Source organism: Dermacentor silvarum, chromosome 8 (genome assembly GCF_013339745.2).
Source record: "Dermacentor silvarum isolate Dsil-2018 chromosome 8, BIME_Dsil_1.4, whole genome shotgun sequence".
Lineage (NCBI taxonomy): Eukaryota > Metazoa > Arthropoda > Arachnida > Ixodida > Ixodidae > Dermacentor > Dermacentor silvarum.
This window is the reverse complement of record NC_051161.1, coordinates 64,983,053-65,007,510: the sequence shown is the minus strand read 5'-3', so window position 1 is coordinate 65,007,510 and position 24,458 is coordinate 64,983,053. Positions and strand designations below refer to the sequence as shown.

Below are 24,458 nucleotides of genomic sequence, written 5' to 3'. Positions count from 1 at the left end.
CCTAGCAACATTGGGTGACATTCCCGGCATTAACAGAACACACACACACACACACACACACACACACACACACACACACACACACACACACACACACACACACACACACACACACACACACACACACACACACACACACACACACACACACACACACACACACACGAGAAGACGCTGCAAATATGCGAAAGCACAGCGAAATCAGTGACGTCACATTGGTTTCCCCATCACCGTGGTTTTGAAACGAGATTCCAGAAAGGAAAGCATGGTCAATACATTCTCCGTAAATACTGAGTTCGTTTTTTTTTAAAGAGAAACGCAAACAGAGTTCTTAACGAGTATCACAGCTATCTAAAGTGATTAAGTGCTTACCTATAGAGTCTCTTTAAATACGTACGGATATGAATGAAATGTGCGAAAAAACTGAAATAAGCAGTTGGCATCCACACTCTTGGTCCGTCTTTGACGAATGTTCTGCGCTCCCAGACCGGCCCAGAAAGACCGGCCTCCTAAAAGCGACAGTACCGCGGCAGGCATCCGTTTTGACATACACAATACACATACCCTCCTAACATCAGCCGTCAACATGTACACGTGCATGAATCTCTGCCTTCAGAAACTGGTAAAGTTAACAGACAAATTTTTGCGAATAACGCTTAGCAAGAGTATTAAAACGCGATCTTTTTCTCCCCTTTATTTCATGACAATATAGCACATCAGGTTGGAGCGGAAGGTCTGGAATCTGTGTTCATGTATTACTTTCACTGCATTCAGACAAACTATTCGTTTCTCTACGAACAATTAATCTGATATGGCTAAAATGTCAATGCAAAGGAAGACATGGTCGTTCACCTAAAAGTAGCATGAAGCCACTAATGCAGATCCGTAGCCAGGGGGGGGGGGGGGGGGGGGGGCTAAGGGCCCACCCCCTCCCCGAAATTTTGATCTTTCCGAGCTTACCGATTCCAATTAATTACTGAAAAATAGGTGATTTCTTCAAATAGTGCAGGCCTTCAGCAAGTGCCCCCCCCCCCCACCCCAAACTTCATTCCTGCTACGGTATTTCCGCCTGTACTAATGCAACCTATACAAGTTCTTTTCTTTCATAAATGTCACAGTTTCGCCCAGGGCGAAGCATGAATGCCCAGAAGAAAAAGTTCCACAAACATGCTTTGGTAGCAACAACACGCAGACTGTTGTCGACGCCATCGGCGTTTTGCCCGCCGATCAAGATGCGTTTAACCCATTGCGCCACAAACGTTGCTGGAGCCTCTGATATAAATAGGCACTTGATGCCGCAGCCTTATATATCTAACACTCCTCCGTGTACCCGCGCTCTTGCTCGGGGCGGTGCCGCCGCCTGAAGTACTGCATTATGACACTAACGGCACGGCGACAGAACGCGTTTGTTCTCACTAATGCCAGCATTCGAAGGGACGCTGGCATCAGCACCGCCCCTCGCGCCCTTTCACTCGCACATACAGCGTTCGGCGCGCGGCGACGATTTCATCTCAAAATGACGTCATACGTAACCTCACGGCGACGGCGACGGCGACGGCGACGGCGACGGCGACGCCGACGGCAGAAATCTGCTTTTGAGTGTCCATATAATTGCTATCGCAATAAAACTGCCTCGCACTTGCCCACGCCACCAAGCTTGAAGTACCAGTATATTTCGTCTGTCATACGCGCAGAGGACGAGTATTCAGAAAAGGCCGAACACATTTCGAAACACCGATGATACAGCGTATCCGCTCAGTTATAGACGATTTCTATGTTTACATACACACAGGTCCCAAAAGGCTACCGTTCCAACATACTAGCCCATAAATACGTAGAGGTCTCCAGCTGGCACCAGTTTTGCTGTGGAGTTATAAAGACTGACAAATGAATTTTGCTACTAAGTGCAACAAGGAAGCTACACACATGACCTCGACGCATCGGGCACGTTCCTTATATCTTAATAGATCAAGAACATGTACCTATAGCAAACTATAGAACGAAATTCTTATTTTTTCTTGGCTAACTTGGCTGTGAAAAAAGCATGACCGGTAGTTTTCTGGGGTTGTGACCCCACTAGGGAGCTTACATGCAACCTAGACCCCACTGCTGCCACAGCGCAGATGAAAAAATTGGCAGTCACTCAAGTAGCTTTACGTGAGTCAGATGCGAAAGCATTATGACTTTTCTAATTAATTGGCGTCATGTCATACATCGACATGCCATAATGCATCATGTCATACATCGTCACGTGTCCTTCACAACTCTACCTTAACTCACCTTAATCCACCTTGCTCTAATTTGTACCAACCTCAATACACTTGAATCCACCTTATCCCGCCTTCCTCCAATCTGTACCAACCATAATCCACCTTAATCCACGCTTATGATTCTTGGCAGCACTCGTTGAGGACAACGCCTGCTTTTATACCTCATGGGACAAATAGTGATTTCGCATTAATAGTCTATAACGGAGGCGGCGACGTCAACCACCGTGCGCAAATACCTGCGACGTTTCCGCCCGCATTGACGGGGAAAAGGGGGGAGCACATACCTTGAACTTCTTGGCTCCGAAGCGCGGCGCGTTCTTGCGGAACGGGGGCGCCTCGGTCTTGGGCGACGCGTACATCTTGCGTATGTGCAGCGGAGCCTCGGTGGTGGTGATGCGGATGATGGACGGCTTGGGCACGAAGCCGTCCAGCGAGTACGCGGGGGGCCTCGTGGGCTTGGGCTGTCGCAGCTTGAGCAGCGGCCGCGCCGTCGAAGGCTGCGTGACGGCGTTGGGCCGGAACCGGCGGGACGCCGGCCGACGGGGCACGGGCCACGCCACCGCCGGGCTGAAGTCCGACGACGACAGCTCGAAGATGTCAGCCTGTTTGAGCACCGACTCGAGCACCGCCTGGCGCTTCACCTGCGCGCCACGCGGTCGCAAAAGGCGAGCGTTAACATTGGACAGCCACCATCTCCGAGAAACCATCGACGCCTGAATGTTATAAAATCCAAATCCGCGTAACATTTATCTTTTTTGCTCGCCTGTGTTTTCTACTTTGGAGAGAGAGATAACAGATTTTTTAAAGGCAGTGTGCATTTAAACATGAAGTATATTAAACTCTCATTGCAGTAACACTTTCAGAATGTCTGCGTAGAAATATTTTTCGGGAACTGACGGCGGGCTTCTATTCCACATTATGAATTGTGGCTTGCTTGCACAGCAGAGCGATAGAATGACGTACGCCCCATATTTTTTATAGCTGTGTTTAAGGATATGTTGGCGCTTAGACGTCGCTGGCCATTCATATTCTCTAAGATGTAAATTATGCCCATAACATTGGAGTTTACGACGTTTACTGCTGTCATGGTAACCTTCTCGGTTAGTTTTCACGCGTACATGAACACTTCCAAATCATCGCCTGTACGACGCAAGAATTCACGGAAGCGGGCTTCTCCTGTCACGTTGTCTTATTGTGGCGAAGCGAGCTTTACAGGTAGCCGCTACTACGTGCGTGCAGACACAGTCGAAAGCAAGCCGGCATTCGCATGTACAGGATATCGCTCGTACCGAGATGTCCCGGCTTTTCAGTTCATCTAATAGAAGTTTTCTCAGCTTGTTCAGCCGCAATTTACGCGTATTCAAGGAAAGACGCATTCAAAAGTCAGCGGATATCCTAGCTGCTGGTTACGTTAAAATATGCTACAAAACACGACGCCTGAAATATGAAAGTACGTGGAAACAGATAGCAAGATATGCATCGTTTTGATGCGTTCTGTTGCAAAGAAGCGTATTATGGGTTATGTTTCTTTTTTATTCTTCTGCACGTTATAGTGGTTCACTTACGAAACCGCATATACCGAGCTCGTGCAAGTGTTTTTACAGGGCATATAATTCATATTAGCAATTAGCCATGCATATAATGCAATAATCGAAGCCAATAGACTAGAAGGAAAAATAACTTATTAGATGTACTGATAAATGTGCATAATATGAATACACAACATGCTTTAGACATTATTCGCAAGATAAAGTGCAGTGTCAAGGTACAAAGAGGAATATGTACAGAACCATCCTTCTGAAGCATGCTAAGAATTGTAAGAAAATAATAAAATATAATTTTGGCAGCAATACATGGTGACGTTACGGTGTAGTGAACATGGTGTATAGTAGCCAGCTGTGTCAGTGCACCGAACGCAAGCCAGTTAAATTGCGGATTTCCTCGCAACTTATTAAGCCACCCCTCAATCGGTGATGTTCTTCATTGCTCTGCGGTACTGTTTGCCCTTTCTGTAAGTATTTTAACGCGACAGCGTTAAGGGCCCCGAGTCGCAGAAAATCCGGCGTCGGCAACAGGCGTCGGCGTGCGATGTCGGCGAGTGGCGGATAAAATCATCCTCAACCACCCCGACCGCGCAGGCCCTCCACGTGGTGCAAGGTTTTGGTGAACAAAAATTGAATTTCTCACAGTGAAATACATCATAAAAATGGTAAAGTAGGACTTTACCATTCGGCATCAGATTCGCCGTCGGATGGTTTGCCAATCGGCGTCAGATTGTAATTTGAATGAACGAGAAAACCTAATTCTGCTACGAGGAAACTCAAACACAAACCCCTTTTCCAGCATTTCTACCAGACCTACAGCCGCGCGTTCGGGCACTTTACTTGCGAAAATGATATCCAGATGGCGCTCGCATCCTAGGCAGGTTAGGGAGCCTACATGCAACGCTGTAAAATAAAACAGCGTTGCATGTAGGCTCCCTAAGGAAGGCAGGTTAGGGAGCCTACGTGCAACACTGTTTCAGGCAGGTCAAATTGGGACTTCGCCTGCTAATTCGTTTTGGAGACGCGCGCGCGTCGGGGCAACCGCAAACAATCAATAAACTAATAAAGAAAAAGGTGCTAGGGCCTTCACATTTCAATATAAGACCATTTATATTGCCCCTGAAAAAAACGTATTTCTAGCAATGCATTCCTGTTTAAAATTGAAACCGACTTTAAGGGGATTGGTGTGAGCTTGGTCTTTGTAAACTGGCTTTCCCACGCTCAGTGTTGCAGTGAATGAAGCGTACTTACCGTATGCGAACGATGCGATGCAAACGGGTCCCGATAACGCTATCGCGTTCTACTCTTAAAGGCGAAGCTTAAGCATCCTCCAATTTTTCTTCCTGCGATGCAATTTCCTCATATGAAAGTGTTCTTTTTGTTTCCATTGTTATTTCAATTGTTATTTCTAATTATGTTCCCGGCTGCGCAATATGAATAGCAACGCCGGCCCGAACGTATAAAGCCGGCAATAATTTGAGTTGTGTCTGCTTGAAATTCTTGACCAGAATTTTTCGAAAAGAGAACTGCAAATAGCAGTGAGTTGGGCTCTAACTTAATGTTTGTAAATATCGCCGTTTGAACATAAATTAGGTGTTCCCTTTCATATTGGTGCAGATTACGTATATTAATTCTATTGTAATGGCACACTTGCTTGCGTGTATTGGTTCAGTTATTTTTTTTTACAATACGCTGTGGTTATATGTGATCAAACCAGGTGTGGTTTAATGACTCTTCATTCACTTTTTATTACTGTTGCCCCTTATGAGAACCACATGTGCTGCCGATGATGCTTTATAGAAGTGAATCGGACGTGTAACCTCGCCACTCGAACAGTGCGGTCGCCTTGCGGCACACTGATTGCGTAGCACCTCCAGCTAAGTACTATAGCGTACGAGACACACCTGCAAGTTCTCTTGACGGGGCGTGGTTGGTTCGGGCGGTGGGCGTCTCGTCGTAGTCCTCAGCCTGGGCCGCATAATGGGGAACTTGTCACTCCTCCTTCTGGGGTTGAACAGGAACGCCGACTTGGTGGCTGTGTCATTGCCAAACTGTGCAGGCTACAGGAAATTTAGAAAAGAGAGAGAGAGTGTTTGTGCATGTTTAGTCAGAGCTGATGACGCAAGCCCTACCACGCCGCGTTAAACTTAGGTAAAAGCGCCGACGATTAAAGGCGTTCTGACGTGACATTTCCGAGTTGTCATTTTTCTGCGTTACGTGAAGTTCCAAACCCATCTAAGCTCTAGAAAAAATCACAGAAAACGTCGAAACGTGCTAAATAATTTAGTGTAATACTTCTTTTTACGAGACAGTCTTGGTTTTGGTACCCAGGAGTAGCTAGCAATAGGTGGTGTCCAAATCCACGCCCCAGCGACGGCTCTCTCTGGGTAACAAAGCTAATATCGAAGGTCATGCGCTAGCTGGCTGCATGCAACGGAAACGATTAGGGAGCCGGAAACATGTCACAGATGCCATGTTTTAAACATCCGATATGTCCAAAACATGGCTTCTATGACGTGTTTCCGGCTCTGCGATTGCTTCCGTCTCATGCAGTGAGCAAGCACATAGCGTTCGAGATTGGTGTCTTACTCGGTGGAAGCCGCCGCTGGGGCGTGGATTTGGATGTATCGTGACGTCATGACAAATCCGCCTCATCAGGCGGTAGACGCGTTACGACGTCACGATGGCTCACTGCGATCTCTGAGGCTGCCCCTCGCGAGCTGTAGGGGCAACGTCATCACGCATAGATTTATTGCTACACGGCTTCAGTAAATGTTGCTTTGTGTAATTACGTCACCATAATGTCAGTGACGCCAGGACGGCGTTTCGCAACCAATTTCGGTATTTCAGTTAAAATACCTTGTAAGTACGGATTTCACCATCTTCAAAGTTACTGCGTGCCATCATTTTATTTGCGACAATCGCGTGGAAGGGTTTCTACGACTTCGAAAATATGCGTCAATACTACTTTAAGGAAAATAAAACAATGCAGAAGTTCAAAGGAAGATGGAAACTTGAAATGATGAGGTGTAGTTGAACAAGGAATGTCACTTTAAGCCACCATTTCGACAAGGGTCTGCAGGTCAGTTGCTGCCCTGCCGAAGACACGTCACCTTGTCGAAAAGTTGGCTTAAAGCGACATTCCGACCCCTTATCATTTCAAGGAAAATAAGTACACAAATATGCCAGCGCGATGAAAGTGCTCAAACATTCGGACTGCGCATAAACCACTCGCAGTTCACATGCTGGAGAGGATTAAAAAAAAAGCTTTCTCAACAGAAGACACAAAGGCGGCATTTCAACCTTGTCCAAATTGTCCACGGACGTCATTCAGTGCAAGGAACAAGTTATGACGAAGTTTAAATGCTGATTTACCAGACATGTAGCGAGAAACACTTTTGTTAGTTACCTTGAAAATGTTTATTCACCGTCCCTGTTGACTAAACTTATGGTTTCAGTAGGTTTGGCGACCTTAACCTTATGAGTTAACCTTAAACTTTATCCCGAATAGTTCACGCCGAGCACATTGAAGAAGTGAGGGAGATTCTAGAGGGGCTACATTCCTTTGGAACACAAGAGACGGGAGCTTTGCCGGTCCTGCATCTGGGGCTAGTGAGCGTGCGCACTAGTTATGTATAGAATCAGAAGGCAGCAACACAAGAACAGGGATGCGGACGACGCTCGACACGTTATACAATCTATTGAGATGTGTTGATAACACGGGAATGTAAAATTATTTATGAACAGTGAGGAAGCGGATAGAACACGAAGAAACCAAATAAAAATCTTCACAGTTTGGTTTGAATGAATTGTTCATCTTCACAAGTTGAACCTCCCAGGAAAGGCTCAAGATGAGTTTCCGGCAACGCACAATGATATTGCGTGGGTATAGAAGAGGAAGTTGGCGCCAGATGATCAAACCGGCAAGGAATATTGTGCTGTATGAAGAGGAAATATGAAACGACGAGTAATTTCACTGGAGCAAAATACCAACCGAGACATGCATTTTCACTTTCACTGGAGAACGTGAACTCTCGAGCGTAAGAGAAATACAAAAAGCTCAATAAAGCACGAACCGACCCAGAGAAGTACACGGGCAGCTCAATAGGCTGTGCACGTAGCGTCAAATAGGGGGAAAACTGCAGAACCTTTGTAAGACGTACGACTTTTCAGTCAAATAGTTCGTAGGTAATCACAAATGTTCTGAAGACGCCAGCGAGACAAAGTAACATCCGCGTAACATGTGTACATTCGGAAGGCGTTGGGCCACGGTCATTGAACTCAGCGCGAATGGACTACTGCCGAATACATTAAATGACCATTGAGTTGAACGACCATTAACTCGATGGACTTAGGTGGACTAGCATTGAAATATTCATTGAAATATACATTGGAATATATTGACAGGTCGTTGCAGGGGAACAGAGCAGGATATTGACGAAGACGAGCAGAGGCACATGTAAAGAACCCACACATTCAACGCTGTGTATGTTGTTGAGGTTAAGTTATTGCTGGCTTGTCGGAATACAATATTATAGAACCAGCGCACACTGAGTGGTACGAACGTGCTTAAAAAAGAAAAATATTATTCCACCTATATTTTTATATTGCCGCTATCAACAGCGAGTTCGGTTTGTGTTCGCCATATGTTGGCGTGACATCCATATACTTTACATTAACGGAAATGACATTTATCGCTAAAAGGACGCAGCGATTACCAGGCGGAGAGCCAGAAATGTTTATGCTAATCTCTCGTCTCGCACATCTGCTGACTCGACCTTTTCGACACTGCACTCGTGAAAGGAGCCAGAGATTCTGTAGAAACCCGACACAGAACATACATGCTGTCATGAGTCATCCGTCAGATATGTTATACCTATTTTTTCTTAAAAAAAAGAAAAAAATAAGAAAGAAAGAGAGAAGTGCAGTTAGTGTCAACGTACGAACTATAATCTGGCTACTGCAAAGAAACGCTTCGGGTCTACTCGTTTGAAAGTGCAAACTACCAAATCCGAGCGATATCGCGCGACCCTCTTCCGATATCCGCACATTCGAAAGGGATTTCGGTAGCTTGCATCATCAAAACAAATGCGCACATGAGACCACGCGATCCCAAACTTGCATTGCACGTAACGCTGCAATTTGGGGGCATTTTCGGAGGAGTCATATTTATGAGGAAATGAGCACATAATGCGAGACGAATTGCACGAAGAATACTCTGCAGTGACTTGACAGTGTGCGGCGTTGACCACTGGTCATGGGTTAAATTATAGACCACAGCGGTTGTATTTTAATGGGGGTGGAACAACATAACGCCCCTGTGCTACTGTAAGACCCATCTGCCGCGATTTGAAAAATACGTGCTATACTTTCTGACATGCAAAAAAAAAAAAAAGACTATAGGCTCGAATCAACGACTTCGTTTTCTCACAATTTTTTTCGAGCTGACCGCATAGATGTCAGGTCGTTGAGAAAGCAAAGACCAAATATACGAATTAAGCATTTAGAGAATTAAAGCGAATTAGCCTCCCCTCGAGCCCTCGAGAATGTCGTTCTGCAGTTGCGTGGCTTGCCTTTTGCACAAGTTGTCAGTCGCGCTCACTGTAGTTCACCAATAGGGCATCAGGACACCTGCCCTTAGGCTGTGAATCCTATAGATTCAGTATTTTCGTGCCGTTTATCGTGAGCAATCACAGGACATATCACCTAGCCACTATACACACATATATATAGTCAAGCAAAATAACACTACACCAAAAACAATTTAGCCGCCGCGAACATTCGCGAAGAGAAGTCTATTTCGCAAAATGGTTCGACCGTGGAATCGTGGGACATTACGTGTCTCGGTCAACTTCAAAGTCGCCCAGGCGCGGTGAACATTGATTGACTGATGTCCGAAAGCAGCAAGGGGCGTACGACAGATCCTCTACTGTAGGGCTCCGGATTATTTGTGACCACTGGCGGTTCATTACGATGCCGTATAAGGATTGATCTGGCCAGAAGCTACTCCAAAATTTCCACAAAGCGTGCCATACCATTTCCGAAAGGCCCTGTGCGCTCGAAGGAATAGCTAGTGGCGCCGACTCAACGACCTGCTGTGCCAGCTTGCGCGGAAATTTCCGAACCGAAACCGATTCCTCATGCTACGGGTGTGCCAAGGAACGCACAGGGAACGCGAAGGGCACTAGACGGTGCTACCGTCATTCGATATTGCAAATTTTATATGAGGGTAATCATTAGCACCGCCACGCTATAGCCACATGCCACTCCTCCAGCACGCGCGCGCTCGCAGAACAGGAGCGTGTATCTGCATAATTGGTGCATGCCAGAGCTGAAAGTTTTATTGCGGGTCGTTTCAATGCCTGCATTTAGTAGTGGGCCACGCGTCAAGGCGATTAGTTTGGTTCTTGCTGCGGTCGGGCTAGTGTATAACGTCGCAGCGTATCCAGGGGCAGTTTCAGTGCAGCTCTGATCACTGTCGATAAGCGGCGGTCATCGGAACTTATAAAGCTCGGTCACGCTTTGTTTCCTGTGGGCTGCCCAGCTAGGAGACTTGGTTAACGCTAATTGAAGGACAGACATTTTAGCTCTTCGACAGGCAACGCCTGCAGCTATACTTTGCCTAGTTAGTGGTTTTTCTCTTTTGTCGTTTTTTTTAAAACCTCTTACGACCTGATTTAATTTTGCTCGGAGAAAAAAAATGTGTAAATTGTACTTAACTGCGTTTCTATGCGTCGTGAGAACGTCCACTGTTAGTTCCACACCAGTTGGTCCCCTGGTTTGAAGTTAGTTGGCGTGTTGTAAATTGGAACAGTCGTTTAGTGCAAACGAATATCTTTTGTATCCTTACCTCATCGTATCAAGCCTTACGGCAGTTTGTGAAAGACAGTTGGTAGATATCGCATTCCGTTACACGGGCCATTTGTGCAGTTGGAATGGCAAACGCACCATGGCAACAAGTTTCTCTTAAAGTTTAACTTTGTTAGAGACTTCTTGTGTAGGGAGCCCGGTTTTCCAAACAAATGATGACATGCTCACATCGTAGTGTTTTAGGACAACTGCACGTCAAATCAGAATCCAAGTTCCTCTTTCTGAAGCTTCTCGTCCCGACTTAGTAAAGAGGAGAGGCTAAGTAAACCAGACAAGAAAGGCGCCTTCGAAGACAAAAGTCACGTGATGCGTATTCGCGAAGCTAATCGGACACGAGTATCATACAACTGCAACTTTGTCTCCGTAATTATATTCCATCCTACCTCGTCCACAAAGCTCGCAAAAATCGAAAGCCCGAATTTAAGCTGAAGCTCCTGCGCGCAGTTTATTTATATATAACACTTGTGGCAGGATCAAACTCTTGCGGACGCTTCAGAGCACTACGACGACTGTTAACTAGATTCACATGTGTTAACGTGCCGCCGTCTAGAAGGTATAAAATAAGCGCCACCCGGCTGCATTGATAGTAACAGTTCAAACTTCAATCGAAGATTACAGACTGAAACGGCATGCGTGAACCACATATCAACCACACTGTCTCGCGTCAGCTTTCAAAAGGAGCGCGTATATTCGACGAACAAATATGAGAACTAACGCGACGGACCCACATTTTGAAGAAGGATCGATTCAGAAGAGCCGTCTCGCCAAGTAGCCCAGGATGCAAGATGACATTTGTTGACACCTGGTCGCTGTTTATATGGCTGCACTTGAGGCCTGAGCATGGTATCAACCGCGTAACCTCTTCGAAAAATGCCCTCCAGCTTCTCGACTTCGTCTCTGCGTCGGAAGCAAAGGTTAAAGCGAACGAAAATGCACCTCACGATCTTAATCGAGCGACGGCGGGAAACACGTCCGCGCCACTGCGTCGCCAAAGACGGGCTTTGCGAGACAATGACACCGGAAGTCTGCGCCCACACGCCAATGCCGCGGGCATTAGTGAATATAGTATACGGCTGCCCGCCAAGCGCGCTTCGCAATGGCCCATTGTTCGAAAGGTCTGAATTTAACTCTGGCGACAGACATGTACGGTGCTTTATATATACTTGGCGCCTGCATAAGACAACGGTACCGAGATGGCGAATGCGCAAGCTAGATGGCGCCCACGCCAAGCGAACGAGTATTAAATCGCTCATTTGTAGCCAATGGAAATCGAAACCCAGATGGTGTGTTTCGTAGATCGCGCGTTTCTTTCCAAGGTATCGTGGAAGCTTAAGCACCGAAGGAACGTGTGTGCGATGAGAGTTATGAAGAAACGGGAAAGCTTTCATTAGCGTCTTACGATTTTGTGTCCGACAAATTAGAGCCTGAGTGGCAGTAAGAGAAAAGCCAGGATGACTAACCAATAAACGCTTGCCTGTGGGCGAGAGAAAAAGTTGGAACGGGAGGGGGTAATAAGGACCGAGTGAGACTTTTCAACCCGGCTTTGCGCGCAGAGTTCGATCGCGAAATTAACGTGCGCCGGGCGTCAGCCTGGGTGACCGGTTTAATCCAGTCATCGAGACAGTGGACGGTGGACCCGCCGTGATTCTTGACTCTGGTCTAGTGACGTGTCTTCATCTCATGTGTGTAGTCGTATTTTCTTCAGGTGTGTCTTGCTAGAATGATGCAAGACAACTTTGCATACGTTTTCATGGCTAACCAGATGTGAGAAAGAATCCGGTTCGCTACCGTGGAGTCGAGACGGAGACACGGAGATATAAGACGGATAAGACGGAGATAAGACGGATAGACGGAGAGATAAGATGGAGAGATAAGAGGATTGGAAAGTAGGCAATTAAAGCCTAAATTTGGCTATGAGAGACGTCGTAGTGAGGGTTTCCAAGTTCATTTCGGCCACCTGTGGTTCTTTAACGTGGGCTCAAAGCTCAGCACACAGACATTTTGGAATTCCACAATCACCGAAATGCGGCCGCCACAGTCGGAAATCGAATGTGCGATCTGGTGCTCAGTAGCAGAACGTCACATCCAATGAGCTTCTGCGACAGGTAAGAGTCGAGGGATAAAAAATAAAATAAAAATAACCAACTACAATACGAGCTCGAGTCTGTACAATGTCGCTTGCCTAATGTGGCGCTGGTGTGCGCGTTGATCTATCACGTAATAGGACGTGAAACAATATGAAGCAAGAACAGGAGAGTAAAGAGTTTCTTATTAGACCAAGGCAAGTAGGACACAGACTAGCCTATAGCAACGGTAGTGATGCGTTGACGTCTGTACGCGTAGACTGTCTCCAGACACCTTACAGACCGCCGATTGCCTCTTCTTATAGTCCATCAATTTCTGTACATAATTTAGTGCTATTCTGTGGACAATAGCCTGCTTATGGTGCAACTTCGTAGACTATTGGCCCATGCAAAACAAGAACTGCAAAACTCAATGCGCTCCTTTGAGTCGGTGGTTGAAATGGTGTCGATCCGCCTCGTGTTAACTTGTGGGATTGATCCCGATCCGAGCCCTTACTGCCTTACTAACAGAGCCACGCGCTGAATGGCAAACAAAGGTATCTTTATCCGCGATACAGCTGTGAATGAATCCACGTGCCATCTTAAGAGCTACTGGCCTCGGGCCATCCCCGTCTGGTCTCCGCGACCTTCTAATCCTACAGCCAGTCACGCGAATGAATGCTAGGGTGCGGCGCACGAATATACGTCACCAATGAGCCACGTGACCGTGCACCTCCGGCAGAGAAACGAGTGCCCAGTCCAATACAGAAGAGAAACTGTAATACGGAGCGCAAAGACACTGCGTTTGTATGCTGAGACACTTGTTGCCCCTTTCTCGATCTTGTGTGCGGAGGTACGGGAGCTGTGCCGCACGAAAGTTCTTTGATTAACGACGTGGCGATGCTTATGACTGCGCTTTCATTTTGTTTGCGTTTTTTCCTTATTCCTCCTTCGCTATCTGCTGCAGTCGCACGACAACCGACCGAGGTCGTGCTTGCGTGGTCGAGATATCTCCGAACGCCCTGCTGTGCTGGTTGCCGCACGGCAAGGTCGCACTCACGAACGAGCGTGACTGCCTTCGAAGGATCAAGGAAAAAAAAAAGTCACTTCTCCAAAAGCCAGCGTGATTCTCTTTTCACGAATAATGAGCGGTAGTTTACGCAGCAATGGTGCGAATGTGGTCTCACGAATACAGCTCAATTTCGATCTAACGCGATGTCAAGCCCTTACGCGCGGTCGGACAGCGCTTGAGTCAGACTTTTTTAACCCTAACTTAGACTCATCTTACCCCTCGCAATCCGTATATCCTTTCTGTTAGTCATCCTGATCACGTTATACTTCGACCATTTAATCATTTGCGTCATTATCATTGTCTCCACTAGTACGACAACTATAATCATCATCCATATATCCATTCATAATAACAACAGTTTCATCACTTCAGTACGAGGAGAGGTAATTTTGAATGTTATATTTTACACTAGCCCATTGCTCCCAATAACTTTTGGTAAAACGATGAAGAAAAACACTGCAAGCCTCTTGAAGGGAGCTAACGAATAGTGAACAAGTAAGCAATTGTGTACACGAAATTGATTTGTAGATCAAGATGAGCAGGATACGGGGTATCTAAATCGTGTTCAGCGGTTGTAGTTCATACCGCACAACATAGCATAGCCTAAGAAGGCGTAGCGTACACGATAGGCACATCATAGCGTGGCGTGCCATTTTATACCGCGCTATATACAATACTACACGATGTAACTTGCCAATACCATACGTCTTACCGCAGCCATATATTCACTTACGCACAATGAAATCCCGCGTTGCTTCAATACACAATACAACACCATCAAGAGAGAGACGGATACTTTAATCGAAACCACGTAGATGAGCCTCGCCGTAAGCTTGATATGCTATAGCTACAGGTGGGAATGAGGTTATGATAACGCGCGGCTGTCATTACATGAACGCACAATCCCTGCAATCGTCAACTGCTTATCTGAACATTCTGCTCGGATACATGACCCCTTAACGGCCAAATAGACTAAAATTCATAGTTCGAGGGGAAAAATTCGGCAGACACTTGAGACTGCTTACGTGTGGAAACACGAAGACATTATAGAGTTTTTGGTGAAACCCTTAGTCAGACAGATGACTGCGACGTGACGTGTGCAATCACGCACGCACTAGGCACACCGTTAGTCAGCCAGAACCGTGGAGCCACCGTAGCGTCGGGGAAGCATGCTCGTCTTGCACCCCAGACACCCGGGTTCGCTTCCCCGCAGGTCTAAATGTACCAAATTTGCCTTTCAAAGCCATTAACTTACTCTGCTTACAGGAACCACCCTTAGAAATTAAACGTCAATCCGACCATTTCTGACGTGTTTTGCTCTTTGCTCCATCAGCCATTTTTGGTACCATCGCTCGGTCACGCCGCCGACGACGACGACGCTGGACTTTCGCCTAATGGGGCATATAATTATTTCTCATTAATAACAGTATCGCGTTTTCTCTTTTTTTTTTCTTTTTGCCAACATGAAGAAAACTCTCGATGCCATTAATCTTACCCTTCTCTCATTAATATGTTCAGAGAGGCAGACCTTCAACCTAGACCGTTTTTTACAAAGATAGAAGAGGGGAGGGGGGCACGAGCGAAATGAATGCAGCTAGCAGGCCTCGCATATCCTTTGTTTTGTTTAGCCGCCGGTGGGCGGCAAGATCTAGGTTAGGCTTAAATGCATCTCCTCGTGGTTACACGCAGAGCGCGAGCGTGAAACCGCGATTCTGCGCATGCTCTTTCACGAGGGCCACGCGCGAACTTTCGAGACAGGATCCAGGGACCGACGTGGCGCGTCTGCGGAACGTCTATGCGAGGCGGCGGCCTCGCTTGTAGGCGCACAAGAAATCCAGCCAACGGTTAGCCCAGTTTCCCCGCTTCACTGAGTCCTTAAGTGCATTCGTCTAGAGAGAGAGAGAGAAAAAAAAGGGGGGGGAGGCGTCTTTCTCGAAGAAAAATATTGATGAATAGTTGGCGAAACATCGCTAAGCGTCGCGCAAGCGCGAGCGCATTCAATTCGGTTATCTAGATTTCGCGTGGCCTCCGCTGCGGCAGGCCTGACACGTTGTTTTATCGCCCTCTTGCCTTTTCGGTCTTTCTTGATTTCTACTTTTTTCTAACAACTCCCCCATTCTCTTAACTCTGCCTTTGACGCCATTCTGCGTGAGCTTCACCGAGAGCGGCGGAAGCGTCTGTCGTGGTATCGAAGACCGTTGTTGCTGCGGGTTAACTCTGAGCGCGAGCGCGCGCGCACAGCGGGGGGTGTGAGGCCAATATTTCAAGATCCACGGGCTAGATAATGGCGCACTGTGCGCCTCGACGTGAGGCTACGGCGGTTGTAGTGAAGACGTCGAATGCGTATACGGGCAACTGACAGGTGCGGCCGGCGTATCGGCGCGGGACATGCTGTGCCGGCAAGTCTGCGGAGGCCTCGGACGATTCGAAACGGTTTTCAACAGCGCAGTGGTGGTATAATCCTTTCAGGCAATAACGAAACCTGCAATACACATGCAGCAGCGTCGAGCCCTTATCATTGCTCATAACGAGAGGTCCATAGATGGGATAGATGAGAGGTGCTACTGGCATCCACACCAAGGTGCTATACTAGATAGATAGCTCTATAGTATATCGCGCTCCCGGAAGCAGTGTGCTGATTCAACGTATGGCTTCGTGCTGTATCACCAATAGATGAGGAAATTTGAAGCAGGGAACGACAACGATTTGTTGTACACACAGCCGTACAAGAGAAAGAGAGAGAGAGGGAGAAATATATATATATATATATATATATATATATATATATATATATACATATATATAATTTTCGAACAACAATTCCGTTGCACAAAAAGAAAAAAAATACGACGGATGTGGAGATTAAGTTTACTGCATTAGCGGTTACTGCATTTTCCGAGATGGCTTATTGCTAGGAGATAAACCATCTTAGAACCGTCTTACACACGTATAATGTCCAACGACACGTATACACTGCTTTGACTTAAAGTGTTCTTTTTTTTTTGTTATTTAGCTGTGCGACTTCTTAATCAATCAGTTGTGGCGTGGTTGCATTGGCGTTGCGCTGCTGGTCGCGGTGGTCGCATGTCGATGGGGGCAAAATACAAAAACGCCCATGTACTGTGCATTGGGTGTCCGTTAAAGAACCCCAAAGGGTCAAAATTAACCCGGAGTCCCCTACTACGGAGTGCCTCACAATCATATAATGGTTATGGCATGCAAAGTCCCAAGATTAAAAAAAAAATGATTAATTACTACTTTAGAAGTTTAGTGCTTAGAAGAAGCAATGCTCGCACATATCATCGCTATTTATATGGAAATGACTTGAAAGTGAGTCCTGGTCCAAGAACCATACCGGAGCCCAGTTTATAGCTGTCACTTTGTCACCGGAGATAAGAGGAATGGGTTAAGATGCCGTTCATCACCGCTCTGAGGGGCTCCAAACGCGGCGACCGTAACGATGTGAGAGACAGCTTGGAAATTAGAGTTGGCCATTTGAATTCAGGCGCACGCTACATTCAAGGAGAATCCGGCGTTATCTTTAGTGAATGTGTACGTTCACCTAACAGATTTTCGCAAAATTCACTTCAAGTAAGCGACAGTTACACAACTTTACCACGTACTGCATTTCTCTCTCGGTTCAGTCTTCACCATCTGTCTACTATACAATTATTTCTTCTTTGTTCTAGAGATGGCGCTTGGCAACAATCACAGCGAAGCCTAGATATTCTCCTGCTAATCACCAGATCAACCCAATGCCTTCATCAATTCAGTCCTGAATTACGGTGGTCCAAAACAGCGGAAACGCACTTATGAACCAAACGGTCGCAGTAACAGACCTGTAACGTCACCTTGTATGCGCTGGCACTTAGTTGCGCGGTTCCACCAACTACAAACGAGGACTTAAACAATTATCTCCGTAATTTAGGCAAACGAGTTAACATAGTTCTTTACCTATCGCATACATAAGAAAAAAAGAAGGAAAAGAAAAAAGGTAACCGGTAGGCTTCGGAAGCCGATCAGAACGTTATAACTCCAAGGCATCAGTATTCAGGTTACGCGAGGGAGAAAGCTCCACAGTTCTGTGATAATTAGCCCCGGAATCGAGGTAAACAATTTAAAGTCTACGCACATGGTACACAGTTTACTCGCTCTCTCTCCGAGGAGCATGCGCAGTGCAGACGGCTGATCAAAAACACACCGGCGCGAGCTGCCCACGGGCCATACGGCATTTATCTCTGCGGCCGCGCTGGCCTCACCTGTCTGGCTTTCACCGGTTGACCGCCAGTATAATCACGAAAAACGGGAGGAAAGAAGAAGAGAAAAAAAAATAAACCTTGAAAGGCCGCGCGCGCGAGCGCGCGCCAGCGCGAGACGCAATTAAAAGGAAGTCGCGCGCGCACCACAGACACGCCTTCGCGCGAGCAATGCCAGTCGATCGTTTCTCGCACGCACATGGCGTAGGTCGACGGCAAAGAAGAGAAGAAAAAAAAATCCTAGATAGAGAAAGCCTGAAGCACTGTGCCACGGTACGTATTTACACGCTTTGGGGCAAGAAAGCGTCGCCCATGGCCTGGAGTGCTATACCCTGCGTGTACAGCTACCAGCAAGGGCACGAAACCGAAACTAACCACTCAAGCCGCAACCGGTGCCTCGGGTTATATATGCTGTCGTGCGTCGATTAGCCCACCTTTAACTAGCTGGTGCATACGTATCTATGAGCGACCGAATGCACCAGCAAGGTTCGATCGCGTAGTCAGCTGTTGCTTACCGCGGAGCTTTTGCTCGCGGTGTAGAGCGCAATGCACCGAAACGACGGCTGTTTGGCGAGAGCAATCACGCCCAATCAGTTTCGGTGATCTTCCAGCAAGCGCAGTGTAGACACGCCCGGAGGCAAGTGCCGCAGTTTCGTAACGTGTCCAAATAAAAAACGAGAGCACGCCGGCGGTGACGCAAGATCCGGGACGAACTGGTTACCTATATACCTGCCGGAGAGTGGGAGCGTTAACGAGCTACACGTTTGTGAACCTCACATTGCGGAATGTTACTTGTTTTATTAAAACCCGCCCATCTGATCGTACCGATTGCTCGATCTACCGATTGCAAGTACCTAAGAAAAAAAAAAAAGGCAAGTACGTGGGAAGGTGGATAACGAAGGGATCAACGACGGTCGAACAAGGGATGACTCCGAACCCAACATTTAGACAAAGGTACTTGTCATCGACAGGGCTTCGTCAGATGAAGAAGCTCGCCAGAATAATTCCGGAGCCCTCCACTACACCGCCTGCGATAGGGCGTTGGATAAATTCAACTGATATAGTCTGCACTTGATCTCGTGTGTGCCTATCAGTGAGTTGTGTTATTTGTGCAGCGGATTGCATTACGAAGACTCCGAGATTGTACACACACACACACACACACACACACACACACACACACACACACACACACACACACACACACACACACACACACACACACACACACACACACACACACACACACACACACACACACACACACACACACCATAATCATCATCATTATCGATCATCATCATGTCCACTGCAGGACGAAGGCCTCTCCCAGCTATCTCAAATAACCCCAGTCTTGCGCTAGCTGACCCCATGTTAAGCCAGATAATTTCTTAATCTTTCCCTCCCATTTTCCCTTCCTCCAGTGCAGGGCAGCCAACCATGCAGGCTCAGTCCTGGTTAACCTCACTGCCTTTCATTTATTCTTTTTTTTTCTCTATCTCTCCTAATTCCGTCCCACCACCTGATTCTCTGCCGTCCTTGACTGCGCTTCCTTTCACTTGGTACTCATTCTGTGACTTCATATATTGACTACTGTTTATCTACCCTAGCATTACATGGCCACGCAAATTCCATGTGGAGTGGGCTATGCCCTCAAGCACCCGACGTCTCCGAATCCCCAACCCCACCCCTGAACAGTGGGAGGCAGTGCTGTCCAGTTCGGACCCACCAGACCAGAAACAACTGGTGTGGCGAGCGCTATACAGTCCGTAGCAGGGCTGGACTAAGAGCACCCCCCCCCCCTCCCCTTCCCCCACCCCGCTGGCGTAAGCTGGAAGAGAGAGAAGACGACTCCGGCCAGTGATATTTTCTTGTTTGCTAAGTAAACTTTATTCCTGTTCCTCCCAAATTCGATTTCTTAGTAGTATTCGAATAATTTATTCCTCCTAATGTCCGCCAGAATATCTACTACACCCAATTGCTTTCGAATGCATACCGCTGACTTCCTGACTCTTTTAGCTGCACCTATCACTCTTCGTTGCATCGCTCTTTGCGTGGTGCTTAACTTCTTCTCAACCTTCATCCCATATGTTACTAGATACCAATAGAATCCAATGTTGACAGGCAAGACAGCGCAGACGCAGGAAAGGGACAGAGAAACCGCATACAGCGTGGCACCCTCTATGAGGTGATCGTTCTACTCAGTGTTTGCGCTGTTCGTGCGTTATCAGTGTTTGCGCTGTTCGTATTAAAAAAGGAAAAAGAAAAACAATGGGGGAGGGGGGAGAGAAGATGTTATGTTAGTGCAAGCTCAAGTATAAACGATTTCCTGTTGACATTGTTCACTAAATCGCATTGCTCGCGCTCTTTTACGATATGTTCATCAAGCTTCAAACTTGATGTTTGCTTCAGCAACGTTGTAGGGACAATCGAAAGCCACAAATCTTACGACGCTTAAAGGCGGATGCTGTATACGATTTGATCGGCGACGGTTGTTAAATCCTGTCGCCAAGGCCACCGGTCTGCAATCGTCCTGGGGTATCTCCCTTGGCGGTTTTGTGCGCGCTTCCAAGAGTATAAATGTAGGTCGGTCATCAATCAATGAAGCACCAGTGAGAGGAGAAGACTACTGCCTGTGCGAACGGCTAAAACAAGCAGCTCGTCTCAATCACGAATACCACAAACTCTCTAACATCCACATGGGTTACTTTATTCTAGAATGTAAAGTAACCTTCCGCTGGCAAAAGGGGAAGGACAGATGGCGGAGTCAATGAAAAGAGCCAACCGTGGATAATACGTGCAAGCAAATGCACTACGATCGCAAGATGTGCTGCATTTCGTTACAGGATTTACTTCCCTTTTTATTTTCGAAGGAGATTTGCCACAATGCATAAAGCTTTTCACACGCGTCACGCATTTGCGTATGGCAGGAATTTTTAGCTTTACACTAAACATATTACAAATGACATCGGCCACTGTTCCATTAAAACACACCTCAATTATGAATGCGAAGAATGCTATAATGCTTCTTTATAATGTAGGCGATGCTAAGAAAAAAGACAAATGTTTTAACTTATGAATCAACCAGACTTATGAACTATAACGTACACTGAGAAAAAGAATTGCTCTGATTAGCTGCATGCCTAGATATTATAGTGCTGGCTCTCCGTGATTAAAAATAGAAATACCTTAGTTAGAACACGTTGGCAGTCTAGTTGGTTAGAATCCATGATAGAACGTGCACGTAAGCCCGATTGAACGAGTACGTAGAAAGAAACAGACACACAGCGCTGTGTGTGTGTTCTTTCTACTGCCCTCGTTCAGTAGCTCCTACACGTTCTATCATGGATAGAAATACCACAATGTGTTTTCCGCATTGCGTTCATTTTTGATTCGCTGTGCTTAAGATGTTGACGCTTATAGGTGGTGCCGCGGCTGCTAATCTTTCAGAGTTAATAAATAGTGCACAAAAAGATGCGAATGTTACTAGAAATGATGAGATAACGTTACTGACATCAGTTTTAAAGTTTACAAAACGCAAATTGTTCCTGGGCAGAGGCAAATGAGTTCTTTCGTGAGTGCCACATTCGAAACACAACACAACGCAAGAGCGTGATTCACAAACGTGAAAATGGAAACAAAGACGGAAACAAGAACATGCGCGATTACGGAAGAAAAAAAGTAAATTCATAATTACAATTACGTTTTACCGAGATTAAAGGTACAACAATAATATTTAGAAACCATAGTTGTTGCAATTTTACTGATGGTCACACACTCAAGATTTTATATCAAACGATGCTGGCCTCTTATCAGCAGCCTTTATCTTCGCGGAACGCATCTCCCGCTGAGTATTAAATATATATTTTTTCCAGCGGAATAGAAGATGATCTATATCTTCGTCTTCATCCTCAACTGAGTACGTAGCAGTAGTAGGGAAACTTAGCGAGTTGGTGGAAGTTCTTGCGTCCTCGTCTAGCTAGCGCTGCTGTTCATCAAGCATGACCATGCAAAGCTGTCAATGCTTCCTACCTTGTCATTACTAGGTAACCACTGTGGATTTGATAAAACCAGAAGGGTTTTAGGGCTATATTCTCCCACCAAATTCGTTATAAAAAACGAAACACATTGTGGCTGGCTTCATTATTGCGGGCAGCTATACACAGAAATTCACCGTCCATTTTCTTGTATTGCGCTGCAGTTTCAACCAGTTTCGAGAAAGTTCGAGAAGTTAGTGCTAATGCCTGCCCACTGGAAAATCCAATATGTTTTTTTTTTTAATCCTTCGAGGTGTCTCTGATGACCTGAAATACGAACTTAAGAAACTACTTAACCGCAGGGAACTGTCAGCTGGTTAAAATATTGCGTTTACGCCGCCGTGTCTCAGGCATTCCTCGAAGTTGCATTGAGCACAATATGCAAATTTCTTGCGAGAATGCGCACACAATATCCGCGCGTGCACTCAATGCGTCAAGCAGCCTTTCTTTCTTTCTTTCTTTCTTTCTTTCTTTCTTTCTTTCTTTCTTTCTTTCTTTCTTTCTTTCTTTCTTTCTTTCTTTCTTTCTTTCTTTCTTTCTTTCTTTCTTTCTTTCTTTCATTTACCACTGATAGTGCAGCGAACTGCTAGGAATACAAAGACCGCAAGCTCCTGCTCGTGCTCTGATTCGACCTTTCTCGTTCTGCATGCAGATGCATAGAACACATATCTATCGCAGGCATCGCACCGACCACCGGCAAAAGATGCCGTGCACGGCCCATTCGTCTGCGCGCACAGCGAACGCCCCTTCGGCTCCTGCCGCAAACGCTTTCGCGTTATAGCGCTGTTGCATGCCGAACATATCTGCAGGTTAGAGCGGAGCGTTTTCGTTTGTGTGACCGAGATCGGGACAGTATAACGTTTTACGCCGGTGATTACTTACAGCGTACGCGGCTGTCCGAGGTGGCGAAATTGCTTCAAATTGTTGCAACCAAACCATCATCATCATCATCAGTATGGCATGTCCACTCTAGGCCGAAGGTTCCTCCTACCTGCGATCTCGAATTTCTGTCTTGGGTCAAAGTAATGTGAACAAAAAGTTCGAATGGCTTTAAAAACACCAGTGGATATCCATACACAAATGAATCGAAGCACGCGTTTATATCTCCGCACTTGAGTCTAGCCTGTTGTGTACATGTCGGCGGAGTACAACCAACCTATTTATATGGCTTTCATAGATTACGAAAAGACCTTTGATTCAGTCGAGATACGAGCAGCCACTGGAGACATTGCGTAGTCAAGGAGTACAGGAAGAATAAGTGAATATCTTAACAAACATCTATAAAGACATCAAAGGTACCTTAAGTCGTGATTTTTTTTAAAGATTCCTTAAGACCCTGATAATGAAAAGAAAGTTTACAGAAGAATAAAATTGGGTTGGTGCGCATACGGCAGGCATTACCAACCCATCGCCGACGGCTTACCGCTATATTTTGAACGAAAAAGTGTAGAATTCGTGCATCCTACCCGTACTAGCACATGGGGCAGAAAGTTGGATGTTAACAAATAAATTTGAGTAAAAGTTAAGGAGCGTGCAACGAGCGGTGGAACGAAAAAGACGGGGATGTCGATGAGAGCAAACTAAGGTAGCTGATTTTCGGGTTGACATTAAGAGTGATAAATAGAGCTGAGCAGGTCATGTTGTGCGTAGGGCAGATAACCGGTAGGGTTGCAGAATTGTGCCAAGGGAAGTGAAATAAAATCGAGGACGCCAGGGAATTCGGTGGTCTGATCAAATGAGGAAATTTGCAGGCAGATGGTGTCAGCTGGCGCAAGAGAGGGGTAATGGGCGATCGATGGGATGGATCGTCCTGCAGTTAGATCATCAGAAATCTTTTGAAAGAAAAAAAAAAAGTAGTCTAGCTTTTACGTGTACAGCCAGCTAGTTTCTTCAACTACTAGTAAGAGCTGGGCAAAAGCTAGTAAGGAGGATAGAATGAATAAAAAAAAATGGGTCTGCAAATCGTTCATCATTAAGCCAGGACACAGCGTTTAGTATTCGAGCATCTCCACATGCACCTGAACACTTGGAGCTTGTAATGATTTTCATGCGCTGAGCCGCGTCATAAAAATGTGTGTAAAAATCACTTTGACGTAGCCGACTTTTGCGACTACGCAAAAAAAAAAAATGCCGTAGCTACTGGCTTGCGACCACACGAAGAGAGAGAGAGAGAGAAAGGAAGGGCGAATGTGAGTGTGGGGTAGAGTGGGGAGGGGGGGTACCCGGTTTGCTACCCTACAGTAGGGGAGGGAGAAGCGCGAAGGAAAAGGAAAGGAGACTTGCTTCCTACAAAGGACATAAAATGACAGATCAGAGAGAGAGAAACAAGAGGGAAAGGTAGGCAGG

The 24,458-nt window shown here is 46.3% G+C and overlaps 1 protein-coding gene across 1 annotated transcript in view; it reads right to left on the bottom strand.

Moving 5' to 3' along the window:
- LOC119461363 (uncharacterized) overlaps nt 1–24,458 on the bottom strand; it is a 171,884-nt gene that overhangs the window by 6,970 nt on the left and 140,456 nt on the right. The window contains exons 3-4 of the mRNA XM_037722646.2: nt 5,719–5,874; nt 2,555–2,911 (exon numbers count right to left, since the gene is read on the bottom strand). Of these exons, the coding sequence (XP_037578574.1) occupies nt 2,555–2,911; nt 5,719–5,874 (513 nt within the window). The remainder of the gene's footprint in view (nt 1–2,554; nt 2,912–5,718; nt 5,875–24,458) is intronic.